The following is a 20,951-nucleotide window of genomic DNA, read 5'->3' as shown; positions in this document are numbered from 1 at the left end:
ATATATACATTACGCTCCCATTAATGATCATAAATGCATTGCAAAAGGGGGATTTTCTTCTCATCCAATGAATGTCCTTTATTTATAGGCCATGGAGAAATGTAAAGACGCCGGACTGGTGAAATCCATTGGAGTGTCCAATTTTAACCGACGTCAGCTGGAAATGATTCTCAATAAGCCCGGACTGAAGTATCAACCAGTCTTGAACCAGGTAGTCAAAAACAATTCTGATAGAGCCAAAATTCTGTGTTCATTAACTTCTTATTCTATCCCTATAAGGAGCTCTAAATCCTCTGCCTGAAGAGATGAAATACAGTTACATATTAATATTATGACTTCCTTCATTCACCACTAGGGGGAGATTAGGAATTTATTGCAGACTGTTATACAATAGAGTTAAGTGAATAAACAATCTGCAGTTGCCTCCTAAGCTCCCCCTAGTGGTGGCTGAAGGAAGATCCTTACATTATATAATTCTGTCTAATATATGATATTTTTCAGGTTGAATGTCACCCATACTTGAACCAGAGCAACCTGCTGAAATACTGCAAATCCAAGGACATCTTGCTTTCTGGGTACAGCGTTCTGGGGTCACACAGAAACAAGTACGGGTATGTAGAGTGTTGTGGCTTCATTTTAGCTACAGTTTTCATTGGTCCTTAGTAAGTGATTGTTTAGATGCTGACGTCACTATTGAGTGCAGCATCTAAAGGGGGTTAAACTGTTGAGATCCTAATTTTCTCCTGACTAACATGTGCTATTTATATTACTAGTGTCTTACATGTCACAGGGGCTTTAGGCCCCTCAGACAAAGTGTTCAAAAGTGACTCCAGTTTCAGCAACATAGCAACAACCCTGCTTCAAGGGCAATATGCATTGGTGTTGGGAGCTTGTGGACCTCACTTAAAAGGAAGATGTCGTGTTTTTTATTTTTTGTATTAGTAATAGTGATTATGGAATCAATTATTTTTAATACAAACTGAAATTCACTGTTAATTTAGTTTTTATTTAATTCTACTTTTACTGAAATACTGGGAGCTGCCATCTTGGATTACACACCTCAAATATGACAACCCCTGTGCATAAAGGCTGATAGTCATGCTCCAACCCTATCTTTTACACTGTGTGCTTCCTGCTGTTCAGATCACAGCTCGGGGAGGAGACCTCCGCCATCATTTTAGAGCCCACACTGTATGCTGTGCATTCCACTTTCACCCTGAGCACAGCGGCAATCTGCAGCGTGAGCCTGGTATTGTATTATAGATGGCAGGCTGTGATCACCGCTCACCGCATCATGTACTCACCTTGGAGCTCCGCTCTCAGCAGCTGCTCTGTGCACTGCCACGAGGAGCTTCCGAGCGACAGCAGGCTGACTAGAGCTAAGAGGAAGGGCACAGATATAGGAAGGCACACATATAGGGGGGCTCATCAATATGGGGGCCCAGAAATAGGGGGGCTCAAAAATTGGTGGGCTCAGAAATTAGGGGGCTCAAATTTGAGGCACGAATATGGGGGCTCAGAAGTTTGGGGACACAGGAATATCGGGGACACAGGAATATCGGGGACACAGGAATATGGGGGCACAGAAATATAGGGGCTCAGAAACTTGGGGGCTCAGAAATATAGGGCCACAGAAATATAGGGCCACAGAAATATGGGGGCAAAGAAATATTGGGGCACAGTATATGGGGGCACAGAATTATGGGATCACAGAATTATAGGATCACAGAAATATCAGGCCATGGTATATGGAAGCACAGGAATATGGTGTCAGAGTATATGGGGCATAGTATACAGTGGAATACAGTATACAAGTGGAGCACTATGCCAGCTGTCCTTGGTGAAACTTTAGACATATCAGGATCACTTTGCTGTCACCAACAAAATGGCTCCGCACTGTGTACCTAAACTTAATCTTCCCTTGACCCTTTAGAATGGAGGTAGATGCGTGACATCAGAGAGCAGATTCTGCCTATTTTTACTCCAGCTGCTCCCCCTTGTGTTTAAGAGTGAAAAATATCAAACTTTTGTTTGTTTTTTTTATATTTTGCTCAATTAAAAATAATAATATTTAAACAAAAAACTTTAAAATAGTAAGATTTTACATTTTTTAAGTTATTCAAATTCTTTAGTTTTCCACCTCTCCTTTAAAGTATATACATATAAGATTAGGACCCAAAATTGGGAATGAATAATCTTTTATTGGTGCGCTAGTTCTCTGACTTGATCTATTACAGTGGCAAGCAAAAGTATGGGCACCCCTGGTCAAAATGACTGTCATTGTGAACAGTTAAACAAGTTAAAGATGAAATAATCTCTAAAAGGCATACATTTAAAGATGATATATTTCCTTTGTATTTTAGGCAAAAAAAATAAAATAAAAAATAATTTTATATATATATATATATATATATATATATATATATATATATATATATATCTCATTTGATCATTTGCATTTTAGAAATTACAAAAAGGCCAAGTAGAGCCAGGGGTTCTTCTAAGCAGCTGCCTAGCACTCTGAAAATGAACATGGTGGAGGCCCACAACGCAGGAAAAGGCATAAAAAAGAGTTTTCAAGTTGCCCTTTCCTCGCTTTGAAAAATAATTATGACTTGGCAGTTACCAGGAACAGTGGAGGTCAAGATAAGGTCTGGAAAACCAAGCAAAAGTTTTGAGAACTGCTCATAGGATTTCTAGAGAGACAAATCAGAACCCATGCCTGACTGCAAAAGACTTTCAGGAAGATTTAGCAGCTTCTGGAGTTATGGTGCATTATTCTACTGTTTACAGACACCTGCACAAATATGGCCTTCCTTTAAGAGTCATCAGAAAAAAACTCTACTGCTTTCTCACCATAAAAATTCAATGTTAGAAGACTGCAAAACAACATCTAAACAAGCCTCATGCATTTTGAAAACAAGTCCTGTGGACCAATAAGGTTAAAATAGAATTCTTTGGACACAATGATCAAAGGTATGTGTGGAGAAAAAAAAGGGCACAGAAGTTCAGGAAAAGAACATATTGCCAACCATTAGGCATGGGGGTGGATCAATAATGCTTTTGGGTTGTGTTGCAGCCAATGGCACTGGAAACTTTTCACGGGTAGAAGGAATAATGGATTAAATTAAGTTTCAACAAAGTTTTGATGCAACCATAACACCGTTTGTAAAAAATAAAAAGCTGAAGATGAAAAGAGGAGAAAAGAGAGTAAAGAGGATGGCTTCTACACATGGATAATGATCCTAAACACGTCAAAATCCACAATAGACGACCTCAAAAGGCGCAAACTGAAGGTTTTACAATGGCCCTCACAGTCCCTTGATCTAAACATCATTGAAAATCTGTGGCTAGACCTCAAAAGAGCAGAGCAAGCAAGATGAGCCAGGAATCTCACAGAACTGGTAGACGAGCAAGGAATCTCACAGAACTGGAAGACGGGCCGGGAATCTCACAGAACTGGAAGACGAGCTAAGAATTTCAAAGTACTGAAAGACAAGCCAAGAATCTCACAAAACTGGAAGACGAGACATGAATCTCACAGAACTTGAAGACGAGCTAAGAATCTCACAGAACTGGAAGACGAGCCACGAATCTCACAGAACTGGAAGACCAGCCAGGAATCTCACAGAACTGGAAGATGAACCAGGAATCTCACAGAACTGGAAGACGAGCTAAGAATCTCAAAGTACTGGGAGACTAGCCAGGAATCTCACAGAACTAGAAGACGAGCCAGGAATCTCACAGAACTGGAAGACCAGCCAAGAATCTCACAGAACTGGAAGACCAGCCAGGGATCTCACAGAACTGGAAGATGAGCCAGGAATCCCACACAACTGGAAGACAAGCCAGAAATCTCACAGAAATGGAAGAAGAGCCAGGAATCTCACATAACTGAAAGATGAGCCAGGAATCTCACAGAACTGGAAGACGAGCCAGGAATCTCACAGAAATGGAAGAAGAGCCAGGAATCTCACATAACTGAAAGATGAGACAGGAATCTCACAGAACTGGAAGAAGAGGCAGGAATATCATGAAACTTAAAGACTTTTTAAAGGAAGAATGTATGCAAGTCCCTCAAACAAGAACTGAAAGAATGTTGGTTACTACAAAATGTGTTTATAAAGCTGTGATACTTTCCAAAGGGGGTGCTACTAGGAAGTAACCATGCAGGGTGCCCAAACTATTGCATCATCCCATTTTCTTTTCTTGTTAATTTAAAAATGTAAAAGATGAAAGTGTTGTTTTTTGCCTGAAATACAAAGGAACTGTGTCATCTTTAACTTTATGCCTTATAGAGATCATTTAATCTTCAACTTGCATATCTGTTCACAATAAGTTTTTTTTCGACCAGGGGTGCGTAAACTTTTGCATTCCACTGTATATGTCTATAATTCTGTCCAGTTGCAGCCACCACTAGAGGGAGGTCATTGCATATAGATTTATGCAGTCTGTATTCAACTGAAGGGGAGCAGTACAAATCTCTTTGCAGACAGCTCCCTCCAGTGGTGGCAACAAGATACTGTAATACATTACAGCAAGCAGCGGATACAATTCACAGCCTGCAATGAGACACATAACTATCTTTTATTGGATTTTCTTTTTTAATAAAATTAAATAAATTACCACTTTTAATATCCTCAGGGTGGATCCGAACTCCCCCGTCTTACTGGAAGACCCTGTATTAGTGGAAATTGGGAAGAAATATGGTAAAACTTCAGCACACATTGTCATTCGCTACCAAATCCAGCGTGGAGTAGTGGCCATCACCAAAAGTTATACTCCAGCACGAATCAGAGAAAACTTCAAGGCAAAAAAAAAAATATACCACATATATTTTAATCTGGATTTTTAGTGATTATTCAATTGACCTTTACAAGTATATCAGGAACAGGGCCGTACGAACAGTAGAGGCTGTGCTTATTATTGTAGCTCAGCATTATTCACTTTAGGCTGCTTTCACACATCCGTTTTTTGCCATCGGGTACGATCCGGCGAAAAAACTGATCCGTCGCATTAGTCTTTTCCATGCATTACTTCCATTTTTTGGCGGATCCGTTGTGATACTGAGCATGCTCAGTTCAAAAAACCAGATGAGTCATTGGATTCCGTCATATGCTGGATGACGACGGATCCGGCGCCCATAGACTTCCATTATACAACATGCAGGATGGCGTGGTCCGTTTTTTTTTTTGCCGGAGACAAAAAATGTTCCATGCTGCGTACCTTCCAGCAGCCGGACTTTACACGCTACGATATCGTTAATGAATTATCGTCGGGGTCACGGTGTTTGTGACGCACATCCGGCATCATTAACGATATCGTGTGTGACACTTATGAGCAAACTTAAACGATCGCAAAAGCGGTCAAAATCGTTTAACGCGGAGAGGTCGTCCTGAAACAAAAAATTGTTTTCTGGTTATTAGCGATGTTGTTCCTCGTTCCTGTGGCAGCACACATCGCTATGTGTGACATCGCAGGAGCGACGAACATCTCCTTACCTGCCTCTACCGGAAATGCGGAATGAAGGAGGTGGGCGGGATGTTACATCCCACTTATCTCTGCCCCTCCGCTTCTATTGGACGCCTGCCGTGTGACGTCGCTGTGACGCCGCACGACCCGCCCCCTTAGAAAGCGATGTCGCAGGGCAGATAAGTCCGTGTGACGGTGGTAAGTTAGGTTGTGCGGCACAGGCAGCGATTTGCCCGTGTCGCACAACCGACGGGGGCGGGTACGATTGCTTGCGAGATTGCAGCGTGTGAAGCCCGCTTAAGAAATTTCTTCGCCACATGCAACACAAAGCCATTCGGCGCTAATACAAGTCAATGGTGAATAAAACTGATCCGGCACCGGATTCGTTTTATCCGCATTTCACCGGATTGTGCCTGATGGCAAAAAACGGATGTGTGAAAGCAGCCTTAGGCCGGTTTCACACATCCGGCTTTTCGCCGGTTTGCCGGATCCGGCACACGCCAGTACAGTGTATACAGTAAATTGCAGCGCCGCAACTTCTGGGTCACATGCTCTGGTCACATGATAGCATGGGACCGGCGCTTCTCGCGCTGCCATTGTACTGTATACACTGTACTGGCATGCGCCGAATCCGGCAAACCGACGAAAAGCCGGATGTGTGAAACTAGCCTTAATAGGACAGTCGCATTGAGCTGTAATACCAAACATAGCCACTATTAAAAGTGTGGCACTGTGCCTGGTATACATGAAAGAGATGCCGCATCTCTACTGAACCCAATTAAACCTTTATTTATTGGAACTAATTTCTCCCTGCAGGTTTTTGACTTTGAATTGACAACCGGGGACATAAAAAACATTCATGGAATCAACAAGAACCTGCGCTATGTGGCAATACCACAGTACGTTATATTTATTACAATATTATTTATTTTATTAATATTTATTTTATATCGTTCAATTTATTAGAAAAAAAGCAATTTTTATCATAGGCAACTTCAACTGTGTCAGAATCACAAAAAATATCCAGAATATCCCATTGTATGATTTTTAAATAATTAATTTGCATTTTATTGTATGAGATAAGTATTTTATCACCGACCGACCAGCAGGAATTCTGGCTCTCATAGATATGTTATTTTTTCTCCTACTCTGCACTCATTACCTGTATTAATTGCTCCTGTTTGAACTCATTATCTGTAAACAGACTCCTTTCCACACACTCAGACACCCTCCAGCCTCTCCACCATGGCCAAGACCAAAGAGCTGTTTAAGGACCCCAGTGACACATTTTTAGACCTGCACAAGGCTGGGATGGTTTACATGACAATAGGCAAGCAGCTTGGTGAGAAAGCAACAACTGTTGGTGCAATTAAAAAAAGGAAGAAACACAAGATTACTGTCAATCTTACTCAGTTTGAGGCTCCATGCAAGATCTCGTCTTGTGGGGTAAGGATGATTCTGAGAAAAGTCATCAGGAATCAGCTCAGAACTGCACAGGAGGACCTGCTCAATGACCTGAACAGAGCTGGACCAAAGTCTCAAATATTACCATTAGTAACACATTAAAATCGTCATGGATTAAAATCCTGCAGGCAAGGCAAGGTCCCCCTGCTCACGCTCAGGCCCGTTTGAAGTTCACCAATGACCATCTGGATGATCCAGAGAAGTCATGTGGTTAGATGAGACAAAAATAGAACTTTTTGGTATCAACTCCATTCGCTGTGTTTGGAGGAAGAAGAAGGATGAGTACAACACCATGATCAACGTCCCGCCTATAAAGCATGGGGACGTTGATCATGGTGTTGTACTCATCCTTCTTCTTCCTCTAAACACAGCGAATGGAGTTGATACCAAAAAGTTCTATTTTTGTCTCATCTGACTGCGATCTTCTCTGGATCATCCAGATGGGCATTAGTGAACTTCAAACAGGCCTGGGCGTGAGCAGGGGGACCTTGCCTTGCGTGCAGGATTTTAACCCATGATGATGAAGTGTGTTACTAATGGTAATCTTTGAGACTGGGGGTGCTTTTCTTCATAGGGGACAGGACGACTGCTCAGTCTTGAAGGGAAGATGGATGGGTTCATAGATCAAAAAATTGTGGCTAACAACCTCCTTCCCTCAGTAAGAGCATTAAAGATGGGTCATGGGTGGGTCTTCCAGCATGACAATAACCCAAAACTCACAGCGAGGGCAACTAAAGAGTGGCTCCGTAAGAAGCATTTCAAGGTCCTGGAGTGGCCGAGCCAGTTTCCAGACCTGAACCCAATAGAAAATTTTTGGAGGGAGCTGAAACTCAATGTTAACCAGTGACAGCCCCGAAACCTGAAAGATCTGGAGAAGATCTGTATGAAGGAGTCGCCAAAATCCCTGTTGCAGTGTCTGCAAACCTGGTCAAGAACTGCAGGAAACGTCCGACCTCTGTAGCTGCAAAGGTTTCTACCAAATATTAAGTTCTGTTTTTCAATTATATCAAATACTTATTTTCTGTAATAAAATGCAAATTAATTACGGTATTTAAAGATCATACAATGTGATTTTCTGGATTTTTGTCTCTCACAGGTGAAGTTAACTATGATAAACATTACAGATCTCTCTATTCTGTGTAGGTGGGAAAACATGCAAAATTGACGGTGTATCAAATACTTAATAAAGGGATTGCTTCTATACCATTTTTTATTGGTACCATGTTCGACTGGTTTTTATGAAATTTTTTTTCTTGGCAACTGGAAAAAAAAAGCAGTTCTGGCACGTTATAGTCTTATTTTCTTTTTATACTGTTTACTGCACTCATTTTATAATTTTATATAACTTTACGAATGCGGCAATACCAGGCATGATTTTTTTTATCATTTGTTTTTAGTTTTTTTTTTTTAATTTTTAAAAAACTTTTTTTTTATTATATTTTTTAGTCCCCTTAGTGAATGTGACCTGTGATTGATATTTAAATTGTTAAACAGTAACAATCAAAGTGGATATCTTCCGGTTATGGTTCGGCCTCAGCTCCTGAGCCCGTCCATGTTTAAAGAGCCGATGCTACTTCGGGAAGGGTTAAGTTAAAATTCAAGTATTCATGATTTATATTCTCTGTCCGTAAATTGAAACAAAATTGATAAATTTAACCCTGATCTCCAGGGTAATGGTTCCAATGTTTCAGCTTGGATAAAAGTAAATCCATCGGCCCAGTTGCAGCCACCAGAAGCAGAGATTTGAAAAATGATGTGAAAACAAAACTATATATATTTTTTTTTTTAAGGATTTTTTTTTTAAAGTCAGAGGAAATTGTAAAATGTTATTTCAAAAATAAATTTTAGGTCTTAAAGGGTTTTTGTTTGTTTTTTGTTAAGTCAGCGAAAATTCTAAATTGTTTTTTCAAAACTATATTTTAATTCTTTTTTTTTTATAAGAAATGTTTAGATTTTGTCAGGACTTTTGAGCCGCATCGATCCCTTTGGGTCTCATTGTTAACATAAATCTGTACAAATTAAAACATTCATTTCCTTCTTGGCTGGAGGGGAAACAGAGCTGTGGTGCAATCACATCCCCTGATATAAACAGTTCATGAGCGGCCTCCATTAGCGCTGAGGTGTATGGGGGAACGAGCCAAAGCGAGGTTGCCAGGAATAGATTTTGGCAACGAAAACTAACCCCCCTCAAGACTAAAAGTAATGAAGAAGAAAAAAAAAAGAAACTCTCCATAATCACCATCAACTTATAACAATGGGGCTTTGTGAAATGTTCTGACTCCACAACTCCAACATATTCCCGAAATCTAAAACATATTCTTATCAGTTAATATTTAGAAGAATATCCATTTATCATTACAACATCCTAAAGAAACATTATCCAGAGCCCTGCTGACAAAAAGAAGAAGAATTACAAAAACAATTAGGTCCAATAAAAATAAAAAGTATTCAACAAGGTAATTCAGATGTGAAGAAAAATGTGGAATTTTAAATAATGAAGTTAAAGAATTAGCTTTACTAGAAAAGACAAAAAACTAAAAAATTATCGTCCCTACACTGTGTGCAGAATTATTAGGCAAATGAGTATTTTGATCACATGATGCTTTTTATACACGTCGTCCTACTCCAAGCTGTATAGGCTGAGAGCCAACTACCAATGAAGTAAATCAGGTGATGTGCCTCTCTGTAATGAGGAGGGGTGCGGTGTAATGACATCAACACCCTATAGAAAATGTGCTTAATTATTAGGCAACTTCCTTTCCTTTGGCAAAATGGGTCAGAAGAGAGATTTGACGGGCTCTGAAAAGTCCAATATTGTGAGCTGTCTTGCAGAGGAATGCAGCAGTCTTGAAATTGCCAAACTTTTGAAGCGTGATCACCGAACAATCAAGCGTTTCATGGCAAATAGCCAACAGGGTCGCAAGAAGTGTGTTGGGCAAAAAAGGCGCAAAATAACTGCCCATGAATTGAGAAAAATCAAGCGTGAAGCTGCCAAGATACCATTGCCATCAGTTTGGCCATATTTCAGAGCTGCAACGTTACTGGAGTATTAATAAGCACAAGGTGTGCCATACTCAGGGACATGGCCAAGGTAAGGATTAGGAAGGCTGAAAAACCACCACCTCTGAACAAGAAACATAAGATAAAACGTCAAGACTGGGCCAAGAAATATCTTAAGAGAGCGAATATGTCTGGCTCACTGTGTATAAATTAGGTGCCCAGAAAAAATAGGAGACAATCAAAATAGTAATAGTTCTGGCACACTAAGAGGAATGAGGACAATCTTGTCCTCATTCCTCTAAAGGGGGCTTTACACGGTAGCGATATCGCTAGCAATTTCTAGCGATAGCGACCGTGTAAGTACCCGCCCCCGTCGCGCATGCGATTGTTTGTGATCGCTGCCGTAGCGAACATTATCGCTATGCAGCGTCACACATACTTACCTGGTCGGCGGCGTCGCTGTGACTGCCGAACAATCCCTCCTTCAAGGGGGAGGGACGTTCGGCATCACAGCGACGTCACCGAAACGTCACTAAGCGTCCGGCCAATCAAAGCGGAGGGGCGGAGATGAGCAGGACGTAACATCCCGCCCACCTCCTTCCTTCCTCATTGCGGCCGGCGGCAGGTAAGGAGACGTTCCTCGCTCATGCGGTGTCACACATAGCGATGTGTGCTGCTGCATGAGCGATGAACCACAACGCTAAACAACCCTTACCGATTTTTGACTTTGGGACGACCTCTCCATGGTGAACGATTTTCACCATTTTTGAGGTCGCCTAAAGTCGCTGGTAAGTATTACACGCTGCAATATCGTTAATGACGCCAGATGTGCGTCACTAACAACTTGACCCCGGCGACCAAACATTAACGATATCGTAGCGTGTAAAGCCCCCTTTAGTGTGCCAGAACTATTACTATTTTGAAGAAATATCTTAAGACTGATTTTTCAAAGGTTTTATGGACTGATGAAATGAGAGTGACTCTTGATGGGCAGATGGATGGGCCAGAGGCTGGATCAGTAAAGGGCAGAGAGCTCCACTCCGACTCAGACGCCAGTAAGGTGGAGGTGGGGTACTGGTATGGGCTGGTGTTGTGAATACATTTTCCAGTTTGGGGCTCCCTCTTGTGGTCAGTTCTGGTGGTGCAGTTAATGTGTGGAATGAAAGCCACACACCTGTGGAGGACTGCCAATCAGGTATTTCTGATTGGACTATATAACTGAGCAGTTTTCTCCTGTTACTTACCGGTGCTCAATGGATATCCTGTGTGTTAAGGACATTCTGTAACCAGCCCTGCTCACTACCAGAACTCCTCTCAGATAAGTGGTCTTTGTACCCCTGCTTATTGTTTCCACTTTCTTGTTGTTTTTTTCTGCTTTGATACTAATGCTTGATTCCAATTTTGTCTGCATGGAGTTCTTTGTAGAATTGGATCATTCCCTGCTGGGAGTGTCTGTATACTTAGCTCCATGATTCTGCAATGCGTTTTGTCATGCTTGGTGTTAATTCAGTCCCTCATATATATTAGTGTTTTTGGATTCCAGTAACAGTGTGCTGATATAGTGTGGGAGAAGTCGTGTGACATCAGGTTTTTTTCCATATCAGGCGTGCTGGTATTTATTAGGGTTTTTATCCTTTCCTATAAAGATAGTTTTTTTTTTTTCTAGCTTTGTATTTTTTTGTTTTCTTGCTTTGTATTTCTTTGTGTTTTCCTATATCACCATAGTCTTTACATGTGGGGGGCTATCTCTTCTTTGGGGATTGCTCTGAGGCAGATTAGCTTTTCTAATATTTCTCTCTGTAAGAATATTTAGTTATCCGGCTGTGTTGAGACGACCAGGTCATCGTAGGCTCATCCCACGGCTTCTTCTAGTTGTGTGTCAGTATTAGGTCTGCAGTCCATTAAGGTTCCAGCCACTCTGTTACCTTTTTGGTTTTCCGCATTTTTTTATCCTTCTAGGTCCCTAAATCATAACAGTCTGGTATCATCAAAGATGAACTTGTGGGACCTTTTCGGGTTGAGGATGGAGTGAACCTCAACTCCCAGACCTACTGCCAGTTTCTGGAAGACAACTTCTTCAAGCAGTGGTACAGGAAGACGTCGGTATCGTTCAAGAAAAACATGATTTTCATGTAGGCCAGTACTCCATAACATGCATCCAACTACTCCACAGCGTGGCTGGCCATTAAAGGTCTAAAACAATAATGACGTGGCCCCCTTGTTCACCTGATCTGAACCCCATAGAGATCCTGAGGTCCCTCATAAAATGTGAGATCTATAGGGAGGGAAAACAGTACACCTCTCGGAACAGTGTCTAGAGGCTGTGGTGGCTGCTGCACGCAATGTTGATCGTAAACAGATCAAGCAACTGACAGAATCTATGGATGGTAGGCTGTTGACTGTCATCATAAAGAAAGGTGGCTATATTGGTCACTAAGTTTTTGGGGTTTTGTTTTTGCATGCCAGAAATGTTTATTTCTAAATTTTGTGCAGTTATATTGGATTACCTGGTGAAAATAAACAAGTGAGATGGGAATATATTTTTTTTTTATTAGGTTGCCTAATAATTCTGCACAGTAATAGTTACCTGCACAAACAGATATCCTCAGAAGAAAGCCAAATCTAAAAAAAAACACTCCAACTTCCAAAAATATTAAGCTTTGATATTTATGAGTCTTTTGGGTTGATTGAGAACATAGTTGTTGATCAATAATAAAAAAAATCCTCTAAAATACAACTTGCCTAATAATTCTGCACTGTGTATAGTGCCACCTATAAGTTAGGGTCCTATAAGTGGCATCAGGTAAAGCATCACCCTACAGACACTCCCTAAAAGCTAATTTTAGGCTAACACTAAGTTTTGAAATTTTTCAACTTTAACCCCTTCACGACCTTGGACGGATCTATCCATCCAGGATAGTGTCCCGTTAAGCCCCGCCCCCTGCCGCGGGCAGGCGGCGTGGATCGGCACACATGTCAGCTGTTTTTAACAGCTGACGTGTGCCTGCTAGCCGCGGGTGGAATCGCTTCCACCCGCGGCCATTAACCCCTTAAATCTTGCTGCCAAAGTCTGGCAGCAAGATCTAAATGCGCGCGGCCATGTTTTTTACTTACCGCCGCCCCCACCGGAAGTCACGTGTGTTATCACGTGACTATCGGTGGTTGCCATCGTAGCACAGGGTCATGTGATTACGCCTGCAGCTACGAAGTTTCACTTTCGTTTTCCCTCGGCCGAGAGCAGAGGGAAAAACAAAGTGACTGAATCTGCTGTTTACAGCTGTATTGCTGTGATCAGCAGATAGATAATAGCGATCGGATTGCTGATCGCTATAGCCCCCTAGGGGGACTAGTAAAAAAAAAAAAAAAAAAGTAAAAAAAAAAGTTTTAAAAAATAAAAAAAAAACAAAAAAAAACCTAAAAGTTCAAATCACCCCCCTTTCCCCCCATTGAAAATTAAAGAGTTAACAAATAAATAAATATACACATATCTGGTATCGCCGCGTTCAGAAATGCCCGATCTATCAAAATATAAAATAAATTAATCTGATTGGTAAACGGCGTAGTGGCAAAAAAATTCCAAACGCCAAAATTACGTTTTTTGGTCGCCGCAAGTTTTACGCAAAATGCAATAACAGGCGATCAAAACGTAGCATTATAAACGTCAGCTCGAGACGCAAAAAATAAGCCATCACTGAGCCATAGATCCCAAAAAATAAGAACGCTACGTGTTTCAGAAAATGGCGCAAAACGTGCGCCACTTTTTTTGGACAAAGTTGTGAATTTTTTTAACCCCTTAGATACATGTAAACCTATACATGTTTGGTGTCTACAAACTCGCACCGACCTGAGGCATCACATAGATACATCAGTTTTATCATATAGTGAACACGGTGAATAAAACATCCCAAAAACTATTGTGTGATTACACTTTTTTTGCAGTTTTTCCACACTTGGAATTTTTTTGCTGTTTTCCAGTACAATATATGGTAAAACCTATGGTTTCATTTAAAATTACAACTCGTCCCGCAAAAAACAAGCCCTCATATGGCAAGATTGACGGAATAGTAAAAAAGTTACGGCTCTCGGAAGAAAAGGAGCAAAAAACAAAAACGCAAAAATGGAAAGTGCCCGGGGGCAGATGGGGTTAAGATGCTCTGATCTGAACTCCCAGTTTTCTTCTGAAATTTAGGGTGTTTTTTTTTTTCAAGAATAACAACAGTGATCCTAGAATTCAGCTTTTATTTGGGATTTATTAATCAGAATCCTCACATAATAGCGTTTTTCCGTGATGGTCTCATATACTCTATACTTTCCATATTTTACAGATTTGCTGTTCATCCCGAGTACCCCTTTAAGGATGAATACTGAAGAAAATGGTCTGAGCATTGCTGTTGTACATCCTCGGAATGCCGCCATATTTAGCCTATGTAATTAATCTGTCACCTTTGTTATACAGGATGATCTTTTAATTTTTTGTGTGTAGCATCTGATATTAGTAATAATAAATAAAACTCAACCTTTATTTTAGAAGGAACTCAAAAGCGTTAATCAAATTCAATCTCCATGAAACCGTCTCCTGGGAGGAGCGGACTTCTGTGCTGAGTTTTGCTCTGCACATTCCCTAATACCTCAGTGTGTTATTAGGTTGATTCCCAAGCTCTAATTGAGCAAAAGCCATGAAGATTTCCTAAAGAGAAACAGCATCATCCAGCTCATCGATAGTGGTCTCTCGACCAAGAAAATTGCCAAACTGCATCATGTGAGGCCATGACAGGAAGAAGAACACGAATTGAGGTCCATCCATCAATCCAAAAGCCAAGAGGTGAAGTCCATGGAAAATATCGGAGTCAACGAGTTGGCTCATCACAAAGTTTATCAGTTCTGGCGACAAACCCGGCAGTAGAGGTGGCTTGTATACTTCATAATAGTGAGATCACAGATGTCCATGTGACACACGTTACACAAGTCTGGAATGGTGGCTCGAAAAAAGGTGAAGGCTTGACTACAATATCATCATAAGAAGCATTGGCTCGAGTTTTCTGAAAAGTACAAAAAGTGGCCAGTAGAAGATTGGAAACCGATGATTTGGAGTGATGAGATGAAAGTCAATAGACGGCAGTTATGAGAGCAAATGGGTCTGTAACAAACAAGGGAAAAAGGGGCTAAAGGAAAGAGACAGAGAAATTGAAGAAACTGTCAAGTTCAGTGGAGGAAACCTGATGATATGGGGCTGTTTCTCATCCAAAGGCGTTGGATACTTGACCAGGATCAATGGTGGTCTCAATGCTGATCTATATGTGAGGATCCTACAAAAAGAGATGCTTCATACACATGAATACTATGGGTATGAAAAGGACGACAGTGTTCCAGCAGGACGACGCGAAGCATACGGCGAGACATGGTTCATAAAGACATGGTTCAATGGTAATGAAGTAGAGGTGCGGAATTGTCCCCACAGTCCCCAGACCCCAACCCAATCCAACACTTGCGGATAGAGTTGAAGAAAGAGCTTTATACATACCGAAATGAGCCGACCAGTAAGTACCAACATTGGGAATGAGTAGAAGAGGCCTGGGATCAGATTTAGATAGAAACATGATTGAATCTGATTGAGAGCATGACCAGAAGGATCAAAATAATAAAAATAAAATTTTTGATTTTTAGGCGCAAAACAGTAACTAAACATATGCTAAATAGTTTCAAGTCACATTTATGTATGAGATAGCCAAGATTATTGTCTATAAAATGAAGGCCATCTCACGCTCAGAGCTGTAGTGGACGGTGAGATGTGAAGACTGAAAGTCAAAAGTTCAGAACATTCATACCATTTTGCTCGTCAGTGTAACTATATCAGGATATTCCAAAATTAGTGATGTCACAGAACAGGAATAACAAACAGTGATGTCACAGTATCGGGATAATAAAATCAGTGATGTAACCGTGAAGGAATAATACACAAGGATTGTGCACACAGTGATGTCACAGTATCGGGATAATGCAGTGATGTCACGATAATACACACAGTGATGCCGCAGTACAGGGGTAATACACACAGTGATGTCACAGTACAGGGATAATACACACAGTGATGCCGCAGAATAGGGAAAATGCACACAGTGATGTCACAGTATAGGGATAATACACACAGTGGTGTCGCAGTATAGGGATAATACACACAGTGGTGTCGCAGTATAGGGATAATACACACAGTGGTGTCGCAGTATAGGGATAATACACACAGTGGTGTCGCAGTATAGGGATAATACACACAGTGGTGTCGCAGTATAGGGATAATACACACAGTGGTGTCGCAGTATAGGGATAATACACACAGTGGTGTCGCAGTATAGGGATAATACACACAGTGGTGTCACAGTACAGGGATAATACACACAGTGATGTCACAGTACAGGGGTAATACACACAGTGATGTCACAGTACAGGGGTAATACACACAGTGATGTCACAGTACAGGGATAATACACACAGTGATGCCGCAGTATAGGGAAAATGCACACAGTGGTGTCGCAGTATAACAGGGATAACACACAGTGATGTCATAGTACAGGGATAATACACATAGTGATGTCACAGTACAGGGATAATACACACAGTGATGTCACAGTACAGGGATAATACACAGTGTTACAGTATAACAGGGATAATACACACAGTGATGTCACAGTACAGGGATAATACACAGTGTTACAGTATAACAGGGATAATACACACAGTGATGTCACAGTATAACAGGGATAATGTACACAGTGATCGGTTTATACCTTGTCATGTCCATAATTGAGATACTGTCTAATTTCATACACTTTGATAGTTATAGCAACATTTTTGGGTCCCTTTACTAATGCTCCCACCATAAAACTACCACATTGTCCCCACATTCTTCCAATTTTTTTTTTTTACTATTGCACAGATTTATTTCTCCAATGTAGAAAATCTTTCAAAATATTCTCCCTGGGTTTGTGCATGGACGGATCTTTGGACAGATTTCTTGGAAGGATTGAATGTTCTATATCACACAATCTCACTCTCGGCCTCAGGCCATGATATTTATCTGTCATAATAAACCTAAAATAAGAATAATCTTATTGTGATGGTTGTTTCAATTAGTTTTGAGATCCCTATGTGGCGGCCTAATTACTCCTTTGTGGGGAGGGGTTGGCTCACGTTCTCCTTCTGGGCTGCAGACCAGTGATGGTGAAATCTTGAACTACAGGCTGCTGGGGAAGATCTGGAGTAGGAGACCTTTAAGTATGACATGACAGAAATGTCCAGACCATTGGTGTAAAGAGGCTCTACTAGTCCGCAATAATGGATGAAGGTTTGATGTAGAGTCCTAGTAATACAGGCTGTAACTGAGGTCTGTGTGTCTCTCCTAGTAATATAGGCTGGATGTGAGGTCTATGTGTCTTTCCCTGTAACACAGGCTGGATGTGAGCTCTGTGTGTCTCTCCCAGTAATATAGGCTGGATGTGAGCTCTGTGTGTCTTTCCCAGTAATATAGGCTGGATGTGAGCTCTGTGTGTCTTTCCCAGTAATATAGGCTGGATGTGAGCTCTGTGTGTCTCTCCCAGTAATATAGGCTGGATGTGAGCTCTGTGTGTCTTTCCCAGTAATATAGGCTGGATGTGAGTTCTGTGTGTCTCTCCCAGTAATATAGGCTGGATGTGAGCTCTGTGTGTCTTTCCCAGTAATATAGGCTGGATGTGAGCTCTGTGTCTCTCCCAGTAATATAGGCTGGATGTGAGCTCTGTGTGTCTCTCCCAGTAATATAGGCTGGATGTGAGGTCTGTGTGTCTCTCCCAGTAATATAGGCTGGATGTGAGCTCTGTGTGTCTCTCCCAGTAATATAGGCTGGATGTGAGGTCTGTGTGTCTCTCCCAGTAATATAGGCTGGATGTGAGCTCTGTGTGTCTCTCCCAGTAATATAGGCTGGATGTGAGCTCTGTGTGTCTCTCCCAGTAATATAGGCTGGATGTGAGCTCTGTGTGTCTCTCCTCCTGTAATATAGGCTGGATGTTAGGTCTGTGTGTCTCTCCCAGTAATATAGGCTGGATGTAAGATATGTGTGTCTCACCCAGTAATACAGGCTGGATTGTGAGGTTTTTGTGTCTCTCCCAGTAATATAGGCTGGATGTGAGGTCTGTGTGTCTTTCCCTATAATATAGGCTGGGTGTGAGTTCTGTGAGTCTCTCCCAGTAATATAGGCTGGATGTGAGTTCTGTGTGTCTCTCCTCCTGTAATATAGGCTGGATGTGAGATCTTTGTGTGTCTCTCCCAGTAATATAGCCTGGATATGAGCTCTGTGTATCTCTCCCAGTAATATAGGCTGGATGTGAGCTCTGTGTATCTCTCCCAGTAATATAGGCTGGATGTGAGATCTGTGTGTGTCTCTCCCTGTAATAAAGGCTGGATTTGAGGTTTGTGGGTCTCTCCCTAGTAATATACAGTAGGCTGGATGTGAGGTTTGCGTGCATCTTCCAGTAATAGAGCCTGGTGCTGGATCCAATCTTTCACTGAAGGGAGCTGGCTCTTTGTGATGGATCGTTTACGCATAGCACACCCGAGCACCCAAGTTACTCAGCCGAGTACCAAGCATACCCAAGAAAGCCAATATGCGATCGCGAAGCAGTGCCGACACACTCCCTCATCATTATCGTTCACCCATACACCCAAGTCTTTTTCAGTGAGTTTAACCATTTAGTACATGAATGAAGAGTTAGACAAGAAATACGCTGGCCAACTGGAGAAGAAATGGACCTCCATTATCAGATTACAGAAGAAGGTAATGGAATTAGAATCTACCAATTATACATGGTGGGCAAACGTGCTCACTACTCAGATGAGACCAACTTGAGTAAAGAATATAATGGAATTCAATGATTAGGCAGTTCAGCTCTCCGCACACATACAGGCAGCCATAAACAAAGTATTTCTGGGGAGGGAGGACAGGGTTTTGTTTTTTTTTTGGGAACACACCACATTTGAATACATTTTGTCTAACCCCTGGTGAGAGCCAGAGACTGCAAGTGACTCTCATGGTGGTGCCGGGTCCCAACATTGGAACAGTGAAGTGAGCCTGTGCTTTGTGTTAGGTTTTCCATGAACGACACATCTCAGCACCTGCGATAGTCGGCCAAACACTGGGAGGATCTGAGCATCCCGATGCTTGAACAAGCGCAGAGTATGCTCACTCGTCTTTTGGGGCTAAAACTAGATAAATGACTTACAGAAGAAAGGGTGCACCAAAAAAATAAACAGAAGCTGGATAAACCGCCAAGCAGTGAGCCCCTATTGGTCCTATAAATAGTGCCTGCCCTTCTGCCTAGTTTGCATACCCTTAACATTCAGAGCTCAGAGAAAGCAAATCACAGCTGGCACCATGGCAAGGTATAGCTATACATACATATATACATATGCATACACAAATTCATATAGTTGTGCTCAAACGTTTCCATACCCCAGAAGATTTTTATCTTTTTTTGGCCTTTTTTCAGAGAATATGAATGATAACACAATGTTTTTTCCCACTCATGGTTAGCGGTCGGGTGAAGCCATTTGTTGTCAAACTACTGTTTCTTCTCTTTAAATCATAATGACAACCAAAAACATCCAAATGACTCTGATCAAAAGTTCACATACCCTGGTGATTTTGGCTGATAACATGCACAGAAGGTGACACAAATGGGTGTGAATGGCTAATAAAAGGTAACATCCTCACCTGTGACCTGTTTGCTTGTAATCAGTGTGTGTGCATAAAAGCTGAGCGACTTTCTGGTATCCAGACTCTTACATCTTTTCATCCAGCCACTGACGTTTCTGGATTGTGAGTCATGGCGAAAGCAAAAGAATGGTCAATGGATCTATGGGAAAAGATAGTTGAACTATATAAAACAGGAAAGGGATACAAATAGATATCCAAGAAGTTCATAATGCAAGTCAACAGTGTTCAAACTATGATTAACAAATTGAAAATCAGGGGCTCTGTAAAAACCAAAACCACAAACAGGTAGACCAACCAACATTTCGGCCACAACTGCCAGGAAAATTGTTTGAAATGGAAAGAAAAACCCACAAATAATATCAGCTGAAATACAGGACTCACTGAAAACTAGCGGTGTGGCTGTTTAAAGATGCACAATGAGGAGGCACTTGAAGAAAAATGGGCTGCATGATCAAGTTGCCAGAAGAAAGCCATTACTGCGTAAATGTTACAAAGTATCTCACCTACAATACGCTAAACAACACAGAGACAAGTGTCCAAACTTGTGGAACAAGGTAATTATGGTTGAGGCCAAAAAGTTTGATTTTGATCTCATCACTCCAAAACGTTACATTAGGAGAGGTTTCAACAAGGCCTATGATGAAAGGAACACCCATCCTACTGTAAAGCATGGAGGTGGATCACCGATGATGTGGGGATGTGTGAGCTACAAAAGGCACAGGAAATTTGGTCAAAATTGAAGGAAAGATGAATGCAGCATGTTATTAGCAAATACTGGAGGCAAGTTTGCACTTATCAGCCCGGAAGCTAAGCATGGGACGTACTTGGACGTTCCAACATGACAATGATCCAAAACACAAGGCCGAGTCAACCTGTCATTGGCTACAGCAGAATAAAGTGAAGGTTCTGGAATGGCCATCTCAGTCTCCTGACCTCAATATCATTGAGCCACTCTGGGGAGAACTCAAGGGAACAGTTCATGCAAGAAAGACCAGGAATATACAGGAACTGGAGGCTCATTGCCAAGAAGAATGGGCAGCTTTATCATCTGAGAAGATAAAGAGCCTCATCCACAACTACCACAAAAGACTTCAAGCTGTCATTGATGTTAGAAGCAGCAATATACGGTATTAAGAACTGGGGTATGTGAACGTTTGATCAGAGTCATTTAGATGTTTTTGGTTGACATTATTAATTAGAAAGAGAAGACACAGTAGTGACAATAAATGGCTCAATCTAACCACTAACCATGAGTGGGGAAAAAAAAGAACGT

The 20,951-nt window shown here is 41.4% G+C and overlaps 1 protein-coding gene across 1 annotated transcript in view; it reads left to right on the top strand.

Annotated features, from left to right (window-relative positions):
• The window catches only part of LOC142302676 (aldo-keto reductase family 1 member C1-like), a 47,538-nt gene extending 33,125 nt beyond the window's left edge, over positions 1–14,413 (top strand). Inside the window, exons 6-10 of the mRNA XM_075343777.1 lie at positions 89–211; positions 502–611; positions 4,645–4,810; positions 6,289–6,371; positions 14,262–14,413. Of these exons, the coding sequence (XP_075199892.1) occupies positions 89–211; positions 502–611; positions 4,645–4,810; positions 6,289–6,371; positions 14,262–14,304 (525 nt within the window). The 3' untranslated portion in view covers positions 14,305–14,413. The remainder of the gene's footprint in view (positions 1–88; positions 212–501; positions 612–4,644; positions 4,811–6,288; positions 6,372–14,261) is intronic.
• The last annotated feature ends 6,538 nt before the right edge of the window (positions 14,414–20,951 follow it).

The sequence above is a fragment of the Anomaloglossus baeobatrachus genome, chromosome 4 (genome assembly GCF_048569485.1).
Source record: "Anomaloglossus baeobatrachus isolate aAnoBae1 chromosome 4, aAnoBae1.hap1, whole genome shotgun sequence".
NCBI classification, from domain to species: Eukaryota; Metazoa; Chordata; class Amphibia; order Anura; family Aromobatidae; genus Anomaloglossus; species Anomaloglossus baeobatrachus.
Note: the sequence above shows the minus strand (reverse complement) of the source record. Positions and strands in the feature narration are given on the sequence as shown.